Source organism: Pleurodeles waltl, chromosome 10 (assembly GCF_031143425.1).
Source record: "Pleurodeles waltl isolate 20211129_DDA chromosome 10, aPleWal1.hap1.20221129, whole genome shotgun sequence".
In the NCBI taxonomy this organism is placed as follows: domain Eukaryota; kingdom Metazoa; phylum Chordata; class Amphibia; order Caudata; family Salamandridae; genus Pleurodeles; species Pleurodeles waltl.
In genome coordinates, this window is record NC_090449.1 from 456843385 (window position 1) to 456868102 (window position 24718).

At 49.3% G+C, this 24718-nt stretch overlaps 1 protein-coding gene and 1 long non-coding RNA gene across 3 annotated transcripts in view; one reads left to right on the forward strand and one right to left on the reverse strand.

Annotated features, from left to right (window-relative positions):
- The window catches only part of LOC138261617 (arf-GAP with GTPase, ANK repeat and PH domain-containing protein 3-like), a 2246054-nt gene that overhangs the window by 681401 nt on the left and 1539935 nt on the right, over nt 1-24718 (forward strand). For both annotated transcript variants that reach the window (XM_069210744.1, XM_069210743.1), the window contains exon 7: nt 2727-2854. In XM_069210744.1, coding sequence (XP_069066845.1) covers nt 2727-2854 — 128 coding nt within the window. The remainder of the gene's footprint in view (nt 1-2726; nt 2855-24718) is intronic.
- The window catches only part of LOC138261618 (uncharacterized), a 286479-nt gene that overhangs the window by 121909 nt on the left and 139852 nt on the right, over nt 1-24718 (reverse strand). The window lies entirely within an intron of this gene.

Genomic DNA, 24718 nt, shown 5'->3' on the forward strand with positions numbered 1-24718 from the left:
CTCAAAACTGGTTTTATTGACTTTCAGGAGAAACATTGTACATTACAGAGCGTTGTTTTAAACACCATTCTCAAGTCTAATACAGTGGTCTGTAACATATTTTGTAGTACCCAGGCTTGACACTGAGAATGCAGTCCTAGCAGACATCCCAAAGTTAGTGGATCATCGATTTAAGTCAACGCTCCACCCACTGGCCACATTTAGTCATCACCTCAAGAAAATAGGATCACATCACCACCATACTCTGCGTACTACATCAGCTGCATAACTATGCAAGGATCACTTCAAAACTGTTTTGTCTTGCCTACTAGGCTGTCCACTTTAACCAGCCTCTTAATCTTATTGAACTGTTTCCCATTTCCAGCAGAAAAAAGAGGAATCAGAAGCTAAAACTCTCCACCGGTAGATGCATGCCTCTGATTCATCAAATCTATAGCCTGAAAAACGATCCTTCACTAAGGCTGAGAATAATGATTGGATCATGCTACCCTATGAAATAGAACTGAGCACACCCTCCTTGCTTTCAGGAAAAATCTGAACCACGTTTCTTCCATCTTTTCCTGAATTAGTGCTTACTTGTCTTCCAACAAAAACAATGACTCTTCCCTTTTGTGTTATTATTCTGAGTGCCGTTGATTCAGTTTTAATGTTTTCACTTTTAATATGTGAATTGTTGAATTCATTGTGAAGTGCCCAAAATCCTTAAGGTGCAGGTGTGTTATATAAACCTATTCGGCTATTAAGTAAATAAAATAACCTCACTGCCTTGCATTTCTGATGATCTACCACATATTGTATTCCTTCTTTGGAAGAAAGTGCCATTAGAGTAGTTTGGTCCTTTAACTATTCACTTGCTTGCTTAAGCACTATGACCTTAAAGTGATGGGAATTGTTGTCAGCGGCTGAGCTCAAACACTGAGTATATCTCCAAGTTGTAAAACGTTTGGTGAAGTGTCTTTAAAAAAATGTTTTTTTCTTTGGGTGTATGGCCTATGTATCCATGCATCATATGTTCTATTTATCCCAGCAGTGCAGTTTATCTAGAGTACACAGCCCTTTGGGGAATTGCATCACAAGTTGTCCATCTTACACAGATTTGATTTGTGTTTCTTTGCATGACAGTACTTCAGTATCTCTTCTTTTCAGTTTAGGATCACCATCCACAAAGATTGTGTGAACCTACTTGAGCAATTGAAAAATAAAATTAATACATTGCTTTTCTGAAGCCTGAGATCTGATTACAGTGCTAGTGAAGTGACCACGTCTATAAAGCCTTTTGTATTGTGTCTTCAATCAGTATCCATCTTTGAAACATTTGCAGGCTGATCATTTCTATGCTTGGAACTGTTGGGAAGTGGAAATGGGATTAGTTCGAGAATGGTCTGACACGTTCCATCCTAAGAAAAGAGTTTTGTATAGTTGTGTGGCCTCTCTTTTCACATGGACGTATTTATTGTTAGGTAGAACATGCTTTTGGAACAGCTCCTGGGACATTAATATTGCAGGTAACTTGCCCTTCATTATTCAGAAACTCCTTAGACCCACTATAATTTGGACTCATTATCTGATCTCCGTTATTAAAGCTCATTTGGTATATCCTACTCTGTTGTTGAGTGCAGGTCAATCACCTGGTACCTGTAGTAGAGAATGGCCCTTACGAAGGCATATTTTTAGTTCGGCCCCTAACTACTGAAGCAGCATTTGGTTTTGCCACATGAGAACACTCCTCAAAAACATACTGATCATCATGTGAAGGCTCTGAGTGCTTTGAATTCAGAAGTTATCTGGAAGACTTTTTTAAAGCATATTAGGCAGGTTGCTGGGGCATCCAGCACAGTTTGTGGAAATGTTAGTGTGGGATGCTGGTATGGGGTTGAGTCTGAAAATGGAGACTTCTGTGATCTTTTATAACTATGTCTGGCTGTCAGCTGACAAACTGTTCCCAGCCTGTTTTCATCTTTTTTCATTATCTTCCCTTTTACACTTAATTCCCCCTCTCATTAATGCTCATCCTTTCTTGCTTCTCTCATCTTCTACTTATTGCTGTCTTTCTGTTCTTTTCATGTCTGCACCTTCTTGATTTATTTTTCTTTGGTACGTGATTCTTTACTGGTTACTTTTTCCTTCCCTCCCCTTTTCAAATTATCTTTGCTCTCCTGTCTCTCGCTACTATTTCCAATTACTTCCACTCACGTTTTTGCCTATCCTGACCGTTCACAATCATTCTCATGGTCATATTGCTTCTCCATTTACTCCTAAATCTATTCTCTACTTCTGTTTTATGATTATTTCCTGCATCACGCTGCTCTGTTCTCTTTCCTCACATCATGCACTCCTTTCATTATCCTCTTTTTGATAATGTTTCACACACCCGCCTCATTCCCCACACTCGCCTCATTCCACACACTCTCCTTATTCCTCACCACCTGTTGCTAACTTCTCCCCCCTTCTTGATGCGCCCTCCCCCTTTCCTTCATTCTGTTCCCCATACTGATGTTTTCCTTGCTGCTGCCCTTTCCTTTTAAACCATCATTGTTCTCTTTCAACTTACTGTATTTTTCGTTTCTCACCTTGTCTTGTATATCATTTCTTGTTTTCTTGATGCTTGTCCTGACAACTCTTCTATTCTTCATCTCCTTTTTCTCATTCCCTTTCTCAAATCATACACATTTCATTTCTTGTTTTCCTTCTTTCCCTTTTCTTGCCTTGCATTCTCTTTGTCTCAGTGGCACAGAAGGTTGTAGCTCTACGGAAAAAGCAGCAGCTCTCCATTGGGCCATGCAAGTCACTACCAAACTCACCGAGCCATTCGTCGGTCTCTGCAGCTGCGATCCCCTCTGTACACGTTAACTCGGTAAGTATTGCTTGTCCCTATTCATGTTTGTACAAATGTTTTTCCTTGTTGTTCATTTCGATGTGATCAATTATTTTTGCGATATGTTCTAAAGAACTTATTATGTTTAATTTTCGAAAAAGGAGTCTGATAGGAAGCATGATTCAGCAGCTCAGTGCAAATAGGTAAGGGAGGGTAATCAACAAGAAGAAAATTACTTTAAGTATTAAAAGAGGTTAAAACTAGAAATTAAACAGGATCGACATTAGATTATTGGTTTCGTGCTAATGCAAGTTGTAAAAAGAAAAACGTAATGACTTAATAAATAGGTATAGGAGACACGATTGAACCACAGCAGAGGATTGAAGATGATGGAACAGATGACCCAATTACATAGGTATACTTGTAGTTAAAGAATTCCAGTGTGGGCATTGATATGATGATCCAGAGGTCCTGTTACATTATTATTGTGGTTGTTACTGAGCCACAGCTCCACGCTAAACATGATGATCCATAGGATCTTAGTACATTAGTATGATTATGGCTTCTGTTCCAGAACACACAGTTGGATGTGATTAATAATCTGTATTCTAGTGTGCTGGTGCTGAAATGGTTCATATGGCATGATGGAAGTCGACACAATGACTCATGAGTGTCCTAATACTAATGATTTCTGCACACCTGCAGACTGCGTGGGCCAGTTGGCCCAAGCACATTTTAGACAGCGTTGGTTCTTATTCATGGGTACTTTATCATTTTTGATAGCCATAGCGAAGTGTGTTCTACTAATGAATGCCTCACTTGGGAATTTCGTTGGTAGAACACACTTGGCTTGACAGCGCAGCTTTCACCAGACAATTATGCGAGAATCACCAGGAGAGGGGTTTGGCTCCTGTCACATGTTGTGTTCATCCCCCCAAAAATGCCTGCTCTCGACACAGTTGTGATAATTGTGTTTATTTATCCTGCTGCCTGAGCTTTAAGATTCAGATGCTATCATTTGCTGTTGAATTGCTATTAACATTTTGTAGATAATTAGATATAATTAGATGATTTATGACATTTTTCTCTGGCAACAGTACAAATGAGAGGAGGGTAGTCAATAATGTACACATGGATTTTTACGTCTGGCTTGACAGTGCATTTAAAAGCCTGGCCCATTGGCTTTGCCAAGGCTTGTTTCACTGTTGGACCTCTGTTTTTTGTCTTTGGCATGGCACGTGACTTTCCTAATGAGCTGCATCCTCCAGAACATTGCCATTTGAACAGCCTGGCTAAATGGAGTTAATTACTATGCTCACTACCTGACAGATCAAAGACTCCAGTGAAACAATAGCTACTTTCAGAGAAATTAAGATTAGTCTGCTAGAGAAAGGGAACAGGATTGTGAATTTCTACTGTGCATAGCTGTAATTCCCACTTAACTAAATTAGGGGATGTTTCAAGTCTTAACAAGAGGGCAGACTTATGTCTTTGAAGTTAGGTAAGGTCCGTGTATGCAGAGAATGTCTTAGTCAAATCAAATCAAATCATTAACATTTATAAAGCGCGCTACTCACCCGTGCGGGTCTCAAGGCGCTAGGGGGGAAAGGGGGGGTTATCGCTGCTCGAACAGCCAAGTCTTTAGGAGTCTCCGGAAAGCGGAGTGGTCCTGGGTGGTCCTGAGGCTGGTGGGGAGGGAGTTCCAGGTCTTGGCCGCCAGGAAGGAGAAAGATCTCCCACCCGCCGTGGAGCGGCGGGTGCGAGGGACGGCAGCAAGTGCGAGGCCAGCGGAGCGGAGGGGGCGGGTGGGGACGTAGAAGCTGAGGCGTCTGTTGAGGTATTCCGGTCCCTTGTTGTGGAGGGCTTTGTGTGCGTGGGTGAGAAGACGGAAGGTGATCCTTTTGCTGACTGGGAGCCAATGCAGGTGTCTCAGGTGTGCGGAGATGTGGCTGTTGCGGGGTACGTCGAGGATGAGGCGGGCCGAGGCGTTGCAGGCGGTTTTGGAGTTTGGCTGTGGTCCCGGCGTAGAGGGTGTTGCCGTAGTCCAGGCGGCTTGTGACGAGGGCGTGGGTCACGGTTTTTCTGGTGTCGGCGGGGATCCAGCGGAAGATCTTACGGAGCATGCGGAGAGTGAGGAAGCAGGCGGAGGACACGGCGTTGACTTGCTTGGTCATGGTGAGAAGAGGGTCCAAGATGAAGCCGAGGTTGCGGGCGTGATCTGCGGGGGTCGGTGCGGTGCCGAGGGCCGTGGGCCACCAGGAGTCGTCCCAGGCGGACGGGGTGTTGCCGAGGATGAGGACTTCCGTTTTTTCAGAGTTCAGCTTTAGGCGGCTGAGCCTCATCCAATCTGCGACGTCCTTCATACCCTCTTGTAGGTTGGTCTTGGCGCTGGCGGGGTCCTTGGTGAGGGAGAGTACAAGTTGGGTGTCGTCGGCGTAGGAGGTGATGATGATGTCGTGCTTGCGTATGATGTCGGCGAGGGGGCTCATGTAGACATTGAAGAGTGTCGGGCTGAGCGATGAGCCTTGAGGTACGCCGCAGATGATCTTGGTGGGTTCTGAGCGAAACGGAGGGAGGTAAACTCTTTGGGAGCGGTTAGCGAGGAAGGAGGCGATCCAGTCCAGGGCCTGGCCTTGGATCCCGGTGGAGCGTAGGCGGGTGATTAGGGTGCGGTGACAGACGGTGTCAAAGGCAGCCGAGAGGTCGAGGAGAATGAGGGCGACTGTTTCACCGTTGTCCATCAGGGTTCTGATGTCGTCTGTGACTGAGATGAGGGCGGTTTCCGTGCTGTGGTTGGTTCGGAATCCGGTTTGTGAAGGGTCGAGCAGGTTGTTGTCTTCCAGGAAGGTGGTCAGCTGTTTGTTGACGGTCTTTTCTATTACCTTGGCTGGGAAAGGTAGAAGAGAGATGGGGCGGAAGTTTTTCAGGTCGCTTGGGTCAGCCGTAGGTTTCTTTAGTAGGGCGTTGACTTCAGCGTGCTTCCAGCATTCGGGGAAGGTAGCAGAAGAAAAAGAAGAGTTGATGACGGTCTGGAGGTGCGGGGCGATGATGTCGTCGGCTTTGTTAAAGATGAAGTGCGGGCAGGGGTCCGAAGGGGCGCCGGAGTGGATAGAGTTCATGATGGATTTGGTTTCTTCCGTGTTGATGTGGGTCCAGTTGTTGAGGGTGATGTCCGGGGAAGCGGGTTCAGTGGTGTATGGTTGGGTCTGGTGTCCGAAGCTGTCGTGGAGGTCGCTGATCTTGCGATGGAAGAAAGTGGCGAGGGATTCGCACAAATCCTGTGAGGGCGTGACGGCGTTGGCGCTGGCGCTGGGGTTGGAGAACTCTTTGACGATGCTGAAGAGTTCTCTGCTGTTGTGGCTGTTTTTGTCTAGTCTGTCGGTGAAAAAGTTCCTTTTGGCAGTGCGGATCAGGTGGTGGTGTTCGCGTGTAGCGTTCTTGAGGGCGGTCATGTTGTCAGCGGTGTGGTCCTTGCGCCAGGCCTTCTCAAGGGCACGACAAGTTTTCTTTGATTCTTTGAGGGTGTCAGAGAACCAGAGAGGTTTTTTGGTGTTGGTCTGTCGATGCGTGCGTTTGAGGGGAGCAAGGTTGTCAGCGCAGTTGGAGATCCAGTTTGTGAGGTTGAGAGCTGCGTCGTTGGGGTCGGTGGTGAGGGTGGGTTGGTTGGCGGCGAGAGCGGAGAAGAGTTGCTCTTCAGGGATCTTGTTCCACTGTCGATGAGGGATGGGTTGAGTGCGGAGGTGGGAGGTCTCGCGTCGGAATGTGAAGTGGACGCAGCTGTGGTCGGTCCAGTGTAGGGCAGAGGTGTGGCTGAAGAAGACGTGTTTGCTGGCGGAGAAGATAGGGTCGAGCGTGTGTCCGGCGATGTGGGTGGCGGTGTTCACCAGTTGTTTGAGGCCGAGGTTGGCGAGGTTGTCGAGCAGGGTGGTGGTGTTGGGGTCGTTGTTTTGTTCCAGATGGAAGTTGAGGTCGCCTAGGAGGATGTAGTCCGGTGAGGCGAGGGCGTGCGGGGAGATGAAGTCGGCGATGGCGTCGCTGAAAGAGGCGCGAGGTCCGGGAGGACGGTAGACGAGGGATCCTCTGAGGGTGGTCCTTGGGTCGGTGCGAATCTGAAAATGCAGGTGTTCAGCGGCGAGGGGGGGGTCTTCGGTGGAGGTGGTGACGCTGATGGAGTCTTTGAAGATGATGGCGACACCTCCTCCTACTTGGTTGGTGCGGTCTTTTCTGGAGATCTTGTAGCCTTCGGGGATGGCGGTAGCGATGTCTGGAGCAGAGGAGGCGTTCATCCATGTCTCCGTGATGAAGGCGACGTCCGGGGCTGTGGAGTCCAGGAGGTCCCAAAGTTCAACGGCGTGCTTGTGGACGGAACGAGCGTTGATCAGTGGAGTTATGTTCTCTGACTTTAAGAAAGTTACTATTCTGGATTATTTAAAGAATGCTGTACAGCAATGGGATAGTCAGGGTGCTGATTCCATTGACTCCAAGAGATTCTAGAGTTGTTAGAAGAGATACTAGATTAGGGTTTTGTCATTTGTATAATATCTGAATACTGTCCAAACTTTAAAATCCATATGTACTGCTAGTAGTGACCAAATACCCTTCCTAGATATTATGAAACACAACTCTGTCAGACTTATTACCAGTTTATATCGCAAACTTGCAAACAGAAACACCTTATTAAAATCAGTTTCCACACAAGAGCATTAAAAGATGGATAACCATTTAAATACTTCCTCTGATTTAGATATAATTGCACTCAAAAAATTGATTATATTGCAGAAGCACATATCCTAATGAAAAAAACTGATCGAGAGGGGGTATCTACAAACTGAAATTCTTCAAACATGGTATAGTATGCCCCTGTAGTTTACATAGGGTAGACAACCCAACATGTGAAAACCAGGATATGTCAACATAGGAGCTGAATTAGGTGCAAAGAGACTCTTACGCCTCTAGTGACGCATTACTTGGATAAGTGCCACACAGAAGACAATGTAAAATGGCAGGTGATCGATATGGTCAAAAAACTGAAAGAGGAGGTAACACCTGCTTCTTTGTTCAGAAGCTAAATTTAAATTAATAGAGGGATGTGTCTGTTACTAATGGATTTGGCACAACAGACGAATAGCGCAGCTGTATACGTATTGGCGATTTAAAAAAAAAAAAAAAACAGGTGCATACACACAGACTACCAATAGAATGGACTCACTGTGCAGAAAGACTGTCTTCGCTAGTCTGTTCATTCGGTCTGCTTATAATTAGTATTACAGTTGCTTTCAACCTTTTATCATTTATAATTCCTTTAACAAACACGTTTTTTTCTACCTGGCGCAGTGCAACCGCGCTCAACTTCGCATCTGCATGGGGATTTCCCATGAAACACAGGTGGTTTACGCTGCAGCCTACATGCTCTGCTGATTGCATGGGTGATCTAGAGTTTATCAGCCACTGCTAGCCTCTGACCAGTGTCTGTGTAGGTTCTGTTAGTGGGTGCATTTAAATCATGAGAGTAACAACCACATTGCACTTGCTTCCCCTGCCTGCCACGAACCCTACCATCTCCTTTCTACACGTACCCCCACCCTTTTTATAGTCTTTCAAATAACCATATAATACATGGGATTCTGTAATCCCTGTCTAAACATAACTCATTATCAGCGACTTGTCATGCATTTTATCACTGATTATAAAGAAAAAGACATCAGAACTCAACCATTATAAGTTATTACAGTGGAGTCCTGACGTCACAGTGCCTGCTGCCAGAGCCAGCCGCTGATATGAAAGGCAGGTCAGGTCACTGACTAGCTGTTTAAAGCAGTGAAAAGGAAACATTGCTTTTCTTTCCTCCTCTGTATTTTAACAGCTTACAGTGATAAGCGAGAGAATGTTAAGTTTTTGCACGGGTAGAGAGCTATGCAGTTTTTTTTTTTTTAAACCGACTTGAATTAAACTGTTTCTTATATCTGTTTGCAACATATATCTAACTGGTTTTTGATGTGTTTAATTTCGCACTAGAGGTTTTATTTTTATTCTTTATGTTTGTAAACATGCGGGCTCATTCATATAAAAGACCTATGCACCAAGGCTTTAAGCAGCTTGTCGGAAAGGTGATGATGTGAACATGTGTTATATGGGATAAAGTACGTCTTGGCCTAAGTAATAAGGAATATTGCAAGTCACCTCAGAGATCCATAACCTTATAAGTGTGCTGGGCCTTTGACCTTATTACTTCATGTAGTTATGGAACTCTTCTGTCACCTGCAATATCCTTATAATGTACTGCAGGGCATAATTTATTCCTTATATAATGATTTTCGTTTTACTGATCAATGAGTTATTTTTCTGTTGGCGGTGGGCAGGCATTACCATTGAGTGTACTGTTTTCCTCAGCCTGGTGCCCACTGAATAACTAGGCCACACACGGAGCTGGAAATCACACATCTTTATTCCTCTGCGTGTACCTGTGAACTCCCACATTGTAAACCAAGCTTTAACTGCGTTCTGTTTTTCCAATTCTGTCACATTGATACAGAGTCCTCGGGGAGCAAGAAAGGTACTATTCTAAATCATGCAAGACACTACATTCCCCCTTTGTTAAATAAAAAAATGATTTTTTTTAGAAAATCATGAGACAGACACAAATATCCACATATATATAAACATGTACAACTATATCTCTTCAGTTAATCTTCTCGGCGCTTTGATTTGTTGACCTGATCTGGTTACTGGAAGCTGTTAAAAGTTGTCTTCAATATCGGGGATTGCCAATGATGGTAAAGAATCCGCAACAGTCATTGAGCATTCCAAACCATCGAGTTGAAGACCAATGAAATACAGGCCTGAGGTGAGAAGAGTCTCTGGTAAGAGACTTCCCATGTCGATGGGCAGTCTCCATGTGTTCTTTGGTAGACACTACTTGAAAAGGTTTAGCATCGTAAGGAGCATCAGATTTTCTCTTCTGTAAGTGTTGAGCCATCGCCAAATCTTTTCGGAATGAGAGGTCTTCTGCATGTCACCTCTTGTCTGCATTCACTTTAATTTTCTGTTTGGGAACCGACGGACAGATGTACAAACCGTTTTGCATGCCGCAAACCGCAAAATTCGCAGTTTGCGGCATGCAAAACGGCCATCGCGATGCACATTCCCATTTTGCAAGTCGGTACCGACTCGCAAAATGGGAATGCGACTCGCAGATAGGAAGGGGTGTTCCCTTCCTATTTGCGATTCGCACCGCAATGCAGAATTGCTTTGTGACTGCGAACGCGGTCACAAAGCAATTCGCAGTTAGCACCCATGTCAAGTGGGTGCTAACAGGACCACTGCCTACTCTGAAAAAATGAAACCAAATGGTTTCATTTTTTCTTTTGTATTGCAACTCGTTTTACTGTCTCCAGCAGGCCACCATCCCTGTGAGTGCAGGGAATCGCAAGGGGCTCGCAAATTGCGACCCACCTCATTAATATTAATGAGGTGGGTCTTTGCAACCCCCTGGCGATTCCGCAGAAGGTGTCAGAGACACCATTCTGCATATGAATTTGCAATTAGGAAACTGCGAGTATTCAAAACTACCTACATCTGGCCCCAAGACCCTTATACGAATCAGGTTTTCATTACTATCTCTTTCTGTGCTCTATTGAGGTAACTTGGTTGCCATTGCTTTCTTGAACATCAAAGTTTCAGGACTTTCATCTGTGGTTGAGTGGGGTGTCAAACGATAAGCTTGTAAAACAGAGTACTGTACTGTTTTTAGACTGACCTTCTCAAGAGTTACACGCTGCACAGCTTTCTTTAGCACACTCATAAAACGCTCAACAAGTCCATTGGGCTGTGCCCATAATGGTGTGAACTTTTGATGCTTTATGTGCAATTGATCCAGAAATTATTTAAATTCTTTCCTATTGAAGGGTAGACCATTGTCAGACTTCACAATTGCTGGTAAGCCCTTTGTCGTAAAGATGCCATTAATTTTTTCAATTACTCCCTCAGGTGTCGTTGAGGAGTGATCTTCCATCAAAGGAAAACATGACTATTCATGTAGACTCACCATGAAATGATGCCCAATGTCAAGTAGACCAAATAAATTGATGGTTATTCTCTCTAAGGCCTGTTCAGGGAGTTTTGACATGTTCAGAGTATGTTGAGAAATTTTGGTTGACAGGCAGTTGTATGTGTGACAGGCCTTGAGTTCCTTCTCAACTCTTTCATCTAAGTATGGAAACCAAACTCGGTCTCCGAGAGCTCTCTTTGTAGCAACAATGCCACAATTTCATTTGTGAGCCACTTCTATCACCTTTTCTCGTAGACTCTCTGGAATCAGGATCCTCACACTATAATTCCTTCCTGAGTTATTAACATTTAGGGCCTCATTCTAACCTTGGCGGACGGCGGAGGCCGTCCGCCAAGGTTCCGCCGCCAAATGACCGCACCGCGGTCACAAGACCGCGGCGGCCATTCTAACATTTCCTCTGGGCCGGCGGGCGCTCTCCAAAAGAGCGCCCGCCGGCCCAGAGGAAATGCCCCTGCAACGAGGACGCCGGCTCAGAATTGAGCCGGCGTAGTTGCAGGGGTGCGACGGGTGCAGTTGCACCCGTCGCGTATTTCAGTGTCTGCATGGCAGACACTGAAATACTTTGCGGGGCCCTCTTACGGGGGCCCCTGCAGTGCCCATGCCATGGGCATAGGCACTGCAGGGGCCCCCAGGGGCCCCGCGGCACCCCCTACCGCCATCCTGTTCCTGGCGGGAGACCCGCCAGGAACAGGATGGCGGTAGGGGGTGTCAGAATCCCCATGGCTGCGGAGCGCGCTCCGCAGCCATGGAGGATTCCCCCGAGCAGCGGAAAGTCGGCGGGAGACCGCTGACTTTCCGCTTCTGACCGCGGCTGAACCTGCCGCGGTCAGAATGCTCGTGGGAGCACCGCCAGCCTGTTGGCGGTGCTCCCGTGGTCGGTGGCCCTGGCGGCCACCGGCCGCCAGGGTCAGAATGACCCCCTTAATCTTTAACATTCTTGTATGTTTGATATTCACCATCATTATCGAGAGGTAGCCTGATGTGTAATTATGTCTTTTAACTTTAGAAGGTCACTACTATAATTCATAGCAATGACATTATGAGCTATCGATGAAGGCCTCAGCCGTTTTAGCTGGAGTACTGTGACCTTAAATAGGCACTCTTGGAAAGTAGTCAGCAGGATTTTGATCCCTTCATGGTTGATGCACAAATGTATAATTACACTCTTGCAGTTGTAGTTCCCATCATTCAGTTAGAGGAGGCATCTTGGCCTTAGATTGCCAAAGATGGTCAGCAAAGCCAGATGATCAGTTATCAGAGTAAAAGGCGCCTGTACAGGAATACATGGAAATGTTCACAAGCCCCTAGTACAGCCAAACTTTCTTTCTCAGACTGTAAGCATGTTCTGTTTGAGACAAACGTCTTTCATATGGGTGTTCACTATGCTGTGCAAGTATAGCACCTTACCAAACAACCAAACAGAGGTAGCATCAACCACAATCCCTGTATTGAGCTTTAGATTGAAGTTCCCCATTTTGTTTCTGTACCATTTTTTATGGCATTTGATGGTCTTGAAACTCTTTTCAAATTCTCGAGACCAATTAAAAGAAATATTTTACTTTAACTCTTGTAATGGAGCACTGACAGTGGCAAAGTTGTTTATGTATTGTGAACAGTAGGTGGCCATTCCAATAAATATAAGTGAATAGCATGGAAACATCTTGTTAGGGTTCAGCATGTGTTAAAGCTTGTACTTTTGCCGGATCATGCCCCATCTGAAAATATATGGCCAAAGAACTTCAGCTTTGTCTTGCTGAACTCACACTTGTCTGCAATTATTGTTAAACCTGCATCATTGAGTAATTGACATACTTGCGTGAGGGCTCTATTCTGCTCCTTCTGTGTAGCTCCAAAAAACAGTATTTTTATCACTATAGTTAAATGTATTCACAGCAGGTTGTATGATGTGCCGTATGTCGTCTTGGAAAAGTTCTGCAGCCAATGACACACCCAACTAAGGCGGTCATTACAACATTGGCGGTAAAAGCCGCTTTCCACCGTGCAGAAGACTGCCAACACACTGCCGCGTCCGGCGGAAATCCGCCACACCCATTATGACACACAGCACGGAATCCGCCAATATTTAGACACCCACACAAGTCCGCTACACCAAAGGTCAGTGATAAACTGGCAAAAACAAATCCTCCACCGTCACGCCAACAGAAATACGCCCCCACAATCACGACCCACGAATCCACGCGGCGGTCTTTCAACTGCGGTATTCCATTGGTGGTTGTAGGAGGCTGGCCTCGCTTGTAGTGGGTACCAAGGGGTACTTACACCTTGCACCAGGTCCAGGTATCCCTTATTAGTGTAGAGGGGTGTCTAGCAGCTTAGGCTGATAGAAAAGGTAGCTTAGCAGAGCAGCTTAGGCTGAACTAGGAGACGAGTGAAGCTCCTACAGTACCACTAGTGTCATATGCACACTATCATAAGAAAACACAATACACAGATATACTAAAAATAAAGGTACTTTATTTTTATGACAATATGCCAAAAGTATCTCAGTGAGTACCCTCAGTATGAGGATAGCAAATATACACAAGATATATGTACACAATGCCAAAATATGCAGTAATAGCAACAGAAAACAGTGCAAACAATGTATAGTCACAATAGAATGCAATGGGGGCACATAGGGATAGGGGCAACACAAACCATATACTCTAGAAGTGGAATGCGAACCACAAATGGACCCCAAACCTATGTGACCTTGTAGAGGGTCGCTGGAACTGTAAGAAAACAGTGGGGGTTAGAAAAATAGCCCACCCCAAGACCCTGAAAAGTGGGTGCAAAGTGCACCTAAGTTCCCCAAAGATCACAGAAGTCGTGATAGAGGAATTCTGCAAGGAAGACCAACACCAGCAATGCAACAACGATGGATTTCCTGACGAGAGTACCTGTGGAACAAGGGGACTAAGTCCAAGAGTCACGATCAAGTCGGGAGTGGGCAGATGCCCAGGAAATGCCAGCTGTGGGTGCAAAGAAGCTGCCACTGGATAGTAGAAGCTGTGGATTCTGCAAGAACGACAAGGGCTAGAAACTTCCCCTTTGGAGGATGGATGTCCCACGTCGTGAAGAAGCTTGCAGAGGTGTTTCCATGCAGAAAGACCGCAAACAAGCCTTGCTAGCTGCAAGGGTCGCGGTTAGGGTTTTTGGATGCTGCTGTGGCCCAGGAGGGACCAGGATGTCGCTAATTGCGTGAGGAGACAGAGGGGGCGTCCAGCAAGACAAAGAGCCCACTCAGAATCAAGCAGCACCCGCAGAAGTGCCGAAACAGGCACTACAAAGTGGAGTGAACCGAAGCTCACCCGAAGTCACAAAGGAAGATCCCACGACGCCGGAGGACAACTCAGGAGGTCGTGCACTGCAGGTTAGAGTGTCGGGGACCCAGGCTTGGCTGTGCACAAAGGAAATCCTGGAAGAGTGCACAGGAGCCGGAGCAGCTGCAAATCACGCGGTACCCAGCAATGCAGTCTAGCGTGGGGAGGCAAGGACTTACCTCCACCAAACATGGACTGAAGAGTCACTGGACTGTGGGAGTCACTTGGACAGAGTTGCTGAGTTCAAGGGACCTCGCTCGTCGTGCTGAGAGGAGACCCAGAGGACCGGTGATGCAGTTCTTTGGTGCCTGCGGTTGCAGGGGGAAGATTCCGTCGACCCACAGGAGATTTCTTCGGAGCTTCTAGTGCAGAAAGGAGGCAGACTATCCCCACAGCATGCACCACCAGGAAAACAGTCGAGAAGGCGGCAGGATCAGCGTTACAAGGTCACAGTAGTCGTCTTTGCTACTTTGTTGCAGTTTTGCAGGCTTCCAGTGCGGTCAGCAGTCGATTCCTTGGCAGAAGGTGAAGAGAGAGATGCAGAGGAACTCTGATGAGCTCTTGCATTCGTTATCTAAAGAATTCCCCAAAGCAGAGACCCTAAATAGCCAGAAAAGGAGGTTTGGCTACTTAGGAGAGAGGATAGGCTAGCAACACCTGGAGGAGCCTATCAGAAGGAGTCTCTGACCTGCTGGCCCTGGCCACTCAGAGCAGTCCAGTGTGCCAGCAGCACCTCTGTTTCCAAGATGGCAGAGGTCTGGAGCACACTGGAGGAGCTCTGGGCACCTCCCAGGGGAGGTGCAGGTCAGGGGAGTGGTCACTCCCCTTTCCTTTGTCCAGTTTCGCGCCAGAGCAGGGCTGGGGGATCCCTGAACCGGTGTAGGCTGGCTTATGCAGAAATGGGCACCATCTGTGCCCATGAAAGCATTTCCAGAGACTGGGGGAGGCTACTCCTCCCCAGCCCTAACACCCTTTTCCAAAGGGAGAGGGTGTAACACCCTCTCTCTGAGAAAGTCCTTTGTTCTGCCTTCCTGGGCCAAGCCTGGCTGGACCCCAGGAGGGCAGAAACCTGTCTGAGGGGTTGGCAGCAGCAGCAGCTGCAGTGAAACCCCGGGAAAGGTAGTTTGGCAGTACCCGGGTCTGAGCTAGAGACTCGGGGATCATGGAATTGTCTCCCCAATGCCAGAATGGCATTGGGTTGACAATTCCATGATCTTAGACATGTTACATGGCCATGTTCGGAGTTACCATTGTGACGCTATACATATGTCGTGACATATGCATAGTGCACGCGTGTAATGGTGTCCCTGCACTCACAAAGTCCGGGGAATTTGCCCTGAACAATGTGGGGGCACCTTGGCTAGTGCCAGGGTGCCCACACACTAAGTAACTTAGCACCCAACCTTTACCAGGTAAAGGTTAGACATATAGGTGACTTATAAGTTACTTAAGTGCAGTGGTAAATGGCTGTGAAATAACATGGATGTTATTTCACTCAGGCTGCAGTGGCAGGCCTGTGTAAGAATTGCCAGAGCTCCCTATGGGTGGCAAAAGAAATGCTGCAGCCCATAGGGATCTCCTGGAACCCCAATACCCCGGGTACCTCAGTACCATATACTAGGGAATTATAAGGGTGTTCCAGTATGCCAATGTAAATTGGTGAAATTGGTCACTAGCCTGTTAGTGACAATTTGGAAAGAAATGAGAGAGCATAACCACTGAGGTTCTGGATAGCAGAGCCTCAGTGAGACAGTTAGTCATAACACAGGTAACACATACAGGGCACACTTATGAGCACTGGGGCCCTGGCTGGCAGGGTCCCAGTGACACATACAACTAAAACAACATATATACAGTGAAATATGGGGGTAACATGCCAGGCAAGACGGTACTTTCCTACAGCGGTACACACCGCCGCGCTCAAAATACACACACACATACAAATCACAGCCACATTGGACAATTTGAAATACACACACCTGATACACATAAACACACCACTCCCACACACCCAATACAATATAAAACACACACCTACATCACCCACAAACCCCTACGACCACAATTGAGAAAGAAGCACAGAGAGAGACACCACCATCAACAATACTAGCATCCACAGGCACACAACACCATCTCCCACATAACTTCCACGCACCTCACACAACACCCCACTACATATCAGCACACTTATCACCACACACACCACCCCTCACATCACCCACACCACCCCATGGCACGGCAAAGACACCCCAGGTTCTCGGAGGAGGAGCTCAGGGTCATGGTGGAGGAAATCGTCCGGGCAAAGCCACATCTACTCGGATCACAGGTGCAGCACACCTCCATTGCAAGGAAGATGGAGCTATGACGAAGAATTGTGGACAGGGTAAACGCAGTGGGACAGCACCCAAGAAATAGGGATGACATCAGGAAGAGGTGGAACGACTTACGGGGGGTGCGTTCCTTGGTCTCAAGACACCACCTTGCGGTTCAGCGGACTGGCAGCGGACCCCCATCTCCTCCCCCACAACTAACAACATGGGAGGAGCAGGTCTTGGCGATTCTGCATCCTGAGGGCCTCACAGGACTAGATGGAGGAATGGACTCTGGTAAGGCAAATCTTAAATATTACATCCCCCCATCCTACCTGCATGCCATCACATACCCCCACCCTCACCCCCATCACTCCTACTTCTCACAAATGTTCCACTATCACAACCCACACATCCCAACACCAAGCCCTGCATGCAACAACAAAGCATGGACACCCATCACTAAAGCATGCCCACTGCACATACTCATACACCCCCCTTAACCATCATCATACAAGGTCCCACACAGGAATGCAAGCACTGGGGTACACGGTCACCCACCCATTGCACACCATGGCACACACAGATGTAATAAACATCCTTTTATACCCCTGCAGGACCCCTACCCAACGTCACCGGACAGGAGGGTCCACACATGTCCACACCACCAACAGAAGAGGCCCACGGTCATGACAGCACCTCTGTCCAACTGGATCTAGATGACCAGCCCGGCCCATCGGGGACCTTGGGACAGTCTGTTCCCATCACACAGTCACAGGCCACTACAGAGCTTCCACCCTCTGGAAACACCAGCCCAGCACCCACCCAGCGAGCCCATACCTCCGTCCCCAGGACAAATCAATCAGCAGTGTGTCCACCACTACAGGGAACCCAGGCTAACCCACCACCCCAACAGCAACAGGGACCTGGGGGCAGTGGCAGTGGGCACACGGTCCAGGGGACGGAGGCCCAGGAACACAGGGGAACTGGGAGGGCTGCTGTGTGACAGAGGGAGGACAGGCCAAGGGAACCCACTCTCCACGAGGCCCTCTCCAACATCATAAGAGCCTACCACCACTCCCAGGAGACGATGTCAACAGTACTGGCCAAGTTTCAGGAGACCCAGTGCCTGCAGGAGGAACAGTATTTAGGGTTCAGGGAGGAACTCAGAGCCATCAATTACACCCTGGGCACCATCGTAGGGGTGCTGAAGGAAGTACTCAACACCAGGAGGGACACTGTGGCACAACAAGGGGCCCCTAACACTAGCCTGGACGATGAACTGCCCACCACCTCCGCCAGCGCTAGTGGACAGGAGGCACTGCCACAGGACCACCACACCAGCACCCCACCCCCGCAGAGGGAGAACCACCCCGCAAACGGTCCCTGAAATCCAGGACAAAGACAGAGAACGATGCCAAGATCCCGCCAAGAAATGAGACCACCCTGAATGTCATCCTTCTGTCCCACTTTGTCACCCTGTCCATCATTAAACTGCCCCAGCTCCACTTCCTATGCCCATTTGGGCAATGCACCTGTGAGACTAATAGACTGGACTCTGCCATGGACATTCCTCCACCATCACCCCTCACCATTTTGCTACCCCGTCCCATATTTTGCACTTAAATAAACACCTTGAAGCACAAAACAATCTGGAGTCAGTCTGTGATTTCGGAATAGTGTATTAGCAATTACAGTGTCAAAAAGCTCTTTCATTTGTAATGTCAACATACCTATGTCACACAGCTCTAGTTCATGAGGAATCAAAGCAGATGTCACACTGTGGGACCCACATCTGTGAAATCGTAAGGGAAAGTGACAACTCAGTGACCATACACTGGGTGAAAACGACAGACAGTAGAAAGGTAGTAGTGTTACATTATATGTAGTAGGCAGGTTTGTATTCTTACCTGTGTCTCACTGGAAATATTGCTGGATCACTGAGTCCCTGTTGTCCATGTCTTCTTCTTCTGTTTCCTCGTCTTCACTGTCCACAGCTGCAACAACACCGCCATCTGGACCATCCTCGTGCAGAAAAGGCTCCTGTCGTTGCAAAGCTAAGTTGTGAAGCATACAGCAGGCCACGATGATCTGACACACCTTATTTGGTGAGTAGATTAGGGATCCACCTGTCATATGGAGGCACCTGAACCTGGCCTTCAGGAGGCCGAAGGCCCGCTCGATTATCCGCTGTGTTCACCCATGGGCCTCATTGTAGCGTTCCTCTGCCCTTGTCCTGGGATTCCTCACTGGGGTCAGTAGCCATGACAGGTTGGGGTAACCAGAGTCACCTGCAAATGGCGAGGGACAACTGTTAGACACACACTAACCTGTAGGGATAACCCCAGACCCAGACAACCATTCCCACTGTCTTGCTTCCAGGTGCTCACCTAATAGCCACACACGGTGCCTCTGGAGTTGACCCATCACATAAGGGATGCTGCTATTCCGCAGGATGTAGGCGTCATGCACTGACCCAGGGAACTTGGCATTAACATGGGAGATGTACTGGTGGGCCAAACATACCATCTGTACATTCATCGAATGATAACTCTTCCGGTTTCTATACACATGTTCACTCCTGCGGGGGGGACCAAAGCCACATGGGTCCCATCAATAGCACCTATGATGTTGGGGATATGTCCCAGGGCATAGAAGTCTCCTTTCACTGTAGGCAAATTCTCCACCTGAGGGAAAACGATGTAGCTCCGCATGTGTTTCAGCAGGGCAGACTACACTCTGGACAATACGTTGGAAAACATAGGCTGGGACATCCCTGATGCTATGGCCACTGTTGTTTGAAATGACCCACTTACAAGGAAATGGAGCACTGAACGCACCTGCACTTGAGGGGGGATTCCTGTGGCATGGCGGATAGCTGACATCAGGTCTGGCTCCAACTGGGTACACAGTTCATGGAGTGTGGCACGGTCAAGCCTGTATGATGATCACATGTCTTTCCTCCATTGTCGACAGGTCCACCAGCGGTCGGTACACCGGAGGATGCCACCATCTCCTCACATGTCCCAGCGGACGGTGCCTATGAAGGACAACAGCGAGCCAACCAACTCAGAGGTACGTACCCACAGCTTACACAGAACACGAATCATAATCCAAAAAGTGGCCTGTATGTGTGTTGAGTCTAGGCCTAGGTATGTGTGACGCAGTTAAAAATGAAGCCATGTGGGCCCCTGAAATGGTGGCTGCCTGACCTCTAAAGTGGGACAATGGGATGTGAGGTAACTGCGCTGGCGTTGTACACCATCGCGGTAGGCGGTCGAAGGCCGCGGCGCAATGCTGCACTGGTTAACATTGGACCCTATGGGTCCCATGAGCCAATGACGATGTACGCCGGTGGTGACTGTACGCACCGCCGCGGACGTGACCGCCATGTTCTATCTGTTCAATCACTCAATACCTGATCTTCGACAGGAGAGGACCTACACTGCAAGTGATGCTGTGACCTTGCTCTGGAAGAGACAATGGCTCGAGTGTCTGGGGAAAGGGCCCCTGCTTTCAAATCGGAGGAGTTGGAGAAACTCGTGGACGGGGTCCTCCCCCAGTACACGCTACTCTACGGTCCTCCAGACAAACAGGTAAGTACACTGGGAGCATGCTGTATGGGCTATGCCTGTGTGGAGAGGGGTGGATGTAAGAAGGAAGGGGGGAGAGTGCGGCGTGCATGAAACAACGGTCAGTGCATGTGCCACATGGCAAGGGTAGGGATCGGGGCCAATGACTGTGACGGTGCAGTTGGTAATAAGTTTCTCTTCCCCATGTACAATTCATGTAGGTCAGTGCCTACCAGAAAAAAGATATTTGGCGTGCCATCGCCAAGGACGTCCGGACCCTGGGGGTCTACCACAGACGGAGCACCAACTGCCGGAAAAGATGGGAGGACATTTGCCACTGGAGCAAGAAGACGGCGGAGGCTCAGCTAGGGATGGCCTCCCAACGTGGGAGGGGTGCCCGTTCACCATGACCCCCCTGATGTTCAGGATCCTGGCCGTGGCGTACCCAGAGTTGGATGGGCGCTTGAGGGCATCACAGCAGCCACAAGGGAGTAAGTGCACTCTCATCCTGCTGATTTAGCGCGCAGTGGAGGGGTCTGGGTGGGGGAGGTGGGCTGTGGGTTTCCCTAGGCAAGGGCGAGTTTAGTAGGCAAGGTCCCTCCGTAAGGCAGGCCATGTGGCACCCCACCCCACCTCTGTAGAGTGCCAAGTACACCTAGTCATGCCCCTGTGTCATCCATGTGTGCAGATGTCGTCCACAGATTAATAGGAGGCCATTTCCCAGGGATTGAACAGTGGAGTCCAAGAGCGCAGTGTAGTGCAGGGGGCTTCTGTGTCTGTCGTGTCCACCAACGGTAGCGGTAATGCATGCACACAACATGTCTTTCTTCTGTCGTCCCCCCCTTTTTGTGGTCTCCCTGTTCTTGTGTGTATTAGCAACGGGAGCTCCATGGCGGGGACAGGAGCTGACACCAGCGACATGGACTTGTCCTCTGATGAGAGCTCCCTTGTGGTGGCGGCAACATCCCTGCCCCCGCATCTACAGGTACAGCCGCCACCCGCCTACCAGCACCGCCCTCCCAGAAGCCCCTCAGCCTTTGCCCCGTGCCCGCTCACCCAGGAGGGTGGGCATCACCTTCTCCCCAGGCACCTCAGGCCCTGCCCCAGTCACCCCTGCTGCCCTCAGTGAGGAGGCCATTGACCTCCTCAGGTCCCTCACTGTTGGGCAGTCTACCATTTTGAATGCCATCCAGGGTGTAGAAAGGCAGTTGCAACAAACAAATGCATTCCTGGAGGGCATTCATTCTGGTCAGGCGGCCCTTCAGCAAGCTTTTCAGACTCTGGCCTCAGCACTGATGGCAGCCATTGTCCCTGTCTCTAGCCTCCCCCCTCCAACTTCCTCCACCCAGATCCAATTCCCTGTACCCCAGCCTATCCCAAGCACACCCACAGACCAGCATGCACACACATCAACACACAAGGGAAGCTCTGGCAAACATAAGCACCACACATCCCACAGTCACTCACGCAAGCATCAGACACATGCAGACACACCAACATCCACTGCCTCCACTGTGTCCCCCTCCTCGTTTCCCTCCTCCCTCCCAGTCTCGTCTACACTCACACCTGCATGCACTACATCTACAGCCACTACTGCCATCACCAGCACACCCACCACCACACCCCTCTCACGTGCAGTCACCACCCCCACTACCATTCACAGGTCCCCTGTGTCCTCTCCCAGTGTGTCTGTGACGCCACCTCCCAAGATACACAAACGTAGGCACACACCCACCCAACAGCCATCCACCTCACGACAGCCTAAAGCCCATGCACCTTCACCCAAAGTCATCAAACGAACACCTCCTACAACCACAACCTCTTCCTCCACTCCCAAACCCCCTCCAGCTACCCGTCCCAGTGTCTCCAAAACAACTTTTCCTGTCCAATCTTGACCTCTTTCCTACACCTCCCCCACCCCGTCCGTCTCCTAGGACCCGAACTAACACCTCAGCCACAACATCTCCGGGACTAGTGGTGCCTGTAGTCACCGGAATCTGGAGTGCACCGGCCACCAGGGCAGCCAGTGTGGCACGGAGCCACAGCACGGACAGTCCCCCACCTGTGAAGCATCAAAAGTTGGCCAGTGCTCGGCAGGAGAGGGGGAAGACTCCAGCCACCAAAGCCGCTCCCAGGGGTCCCGGTGGGAGTGTGGAGTCAGCTGCGACTCCTTCCAAGGTGGGGAAGGGCCACAAGAAACCAGGAAAGTCTGGGAAGAGCAGCACGGCGGAGGAGGCCACGGCCATCATCCCCACTGCCCAGGATGCCACCGCCATCATCCCCGCTGCCCAGGAGGCCACCGCCATCATCCCCGCTGCACAGGAGGCCACAGCCATCATCCCCGCTGGGACAGAGAGGACAGCCAGCACAAGCCCCGCTGGGCTAGAGAGGACCGCCAGCACAAGCCCCGCTGGGCTAGAGAGGACCGGCAGCACAAGCCCCGCTGGGACAGAGAGGACCGCCAGCACAAGCCCCGCTGGGCTAGAGAGGACCGCCAGCACAAGCCCCGCTGGGACAGAGAGGACCGTCAGCACAAGCCCCGCTGGGACAGAGAGCAGTTGAGTCACTGCAAAGGAGCCCGCCGCCTCAAGCACCGCTGAACAGGGCACCGTCGCCTCAAGCACTGCTGAACAGGGCAACGCCGCTCCAAGCACTGCTGAACAGGGCACCGCCTCCTCAAGCACCGCTGAACAGGGCACCGCCGCTCCAAGCACCGCTGAACAGGGCAACGCCGCTCCAAGCACCGCTGAACAGGGCACCGCTGCCTCAAGCACCGCTGAACAGGGCACCGCCGCCTCAAGCACCGCTGGCCCATGAGCGCCAAGGGCACTGACGCTACTGAGTCCGTCAGAAGCAGGATGAAGCACTCTAAGTACCATGCCCCCTCCAGAACCAGTGGAGAGATACATCCACTACCTCTGTCCTTAGCAGGATGAAGCACTTTGGGCACCATGCCCCATCCAGAACCAGTGGAGAGATACATCCACGGCTTCTGTCCTCAGCAGGATGAAGCACTCTGGGCACCATGCCCCCTCCAGAACCAGTGGAGAGATACATCCACTACCTCTGTCCTCAGCAGGATGAAGCACTCTGGGCACCATGCCCCCTCCATAACCAGTGGAGACTGTCATCCACTTGAGAGACTGTGGCTTTGCACTCCCCAGGTTTGTACAGTGGGCAACCCACCCACTGTAGAGACTTGAGAGACTGTGGCTTTGCACTCCCCAGGATTAAACAGTGGGGAACCCACCCACTGTAGAGACTTGAGAGACTGTGGCTTTGCACTCCCCAGGATTGAACAGTGGGCAACCCACCCACTGTAGAGACTTGAGAGACTGTGGCTTTGCCCTCCCCAGGATGGAACAGTGGGCATGTGGCCCTCTCGTGGATTTGGCGTCGTGTACTCAACCAGCTGAGGTGCCACCCTTCCCCACACCCCTGAGGTGCCTGTTTTCTTGCTCTCTGATGCCCCTGCAGTGTTCTCTCCGTCATGGTCGGAGATCTTGTGTGGGCCTCGCCCATACCGTGTGGGCCCAGTGTTCCACGGACTTCATTGGAGCACTACCTGGACTACTAAGCTTGGTGTATAGTTTGTTTATGGTGTGTGTGTATATATATATATATATATATATATATATATATATATATATATATATATATATATATATTTGCTTTCTTGATTTCAATATATTACAATGGTTACACTCATTTCCTTTTGTCTTTGCATTCTTTCGGGGGTTGGGGGGTGTAACTATCATGTATAAATATGTATTAGTGTGTGTGTTGTAGTGGGTGAGGGTGGGGGTGGGGGTGTTGCATGTGTGTGTCCCTGTTTATTCCCTCCCCTCTGTCGTAGGTGCAGTACTCACCGTGGTCGTCGCCGCTGCCGTTCGTGCTCCTGGTAGAGGAGCAGGAAGACTATCGCAGGGAGAATTTGGAGTTCCGGCTCCATGGTGTCCTTGTTCCTCGTGGGGTGTGTAGAGGTGAGCGTTTTCCCTTCGAAGTCCTGTTTCCGCCGTGTTTTTATCCGCAGTGAATCCGCCCCGGAAAAGGTGGCGGATTGGTAGGTTGTGATACTGTGGGCGGTACTTTGTCCTCCGCCTGTCTGTTGGCGGTGACCGCCAAGCTGTTTGTCTGTACCGCCGTAGCAGTCGATGTGTTAAAGTGGCTGTCTTTGTTGGCGGTTTCCGCCACAGTCGTAATTCCAATTTTTTTAACACTGGCCTGTTGGCGGTCTTACCGCTGCTTTAACACCGACCGCCAGGGTTGTAATGACCGCCTAAGTCTCTTGTACCTAAACAGACCAACATGTGTAGCAAAGGTTGTAATATATCTTCATCGTTCTTCTAGTTCTAGCTAAGGATAACCTTTATTCAAATCAAGTTGAGAGAACATTTTGGCACCGTTCAAGTGCGCTATGATGTCAACCGTGTGCAGCCCTGGATGTCATTCTCGTTCAATCTCTTTGTTCGCCTGCCACATGTCAACGCAGGTGCCCACAGCTCCTTCCTGGTCCTTTTTAGGCAACACTGCTGTGGGAGAAACCCATGGCGCTGGACCAGTGGAAAGTTCAGTAATGTCATGCCTAAGTAATGATTCAAGTTCTTTTTCAACAGCTTCTTGTAAATGGA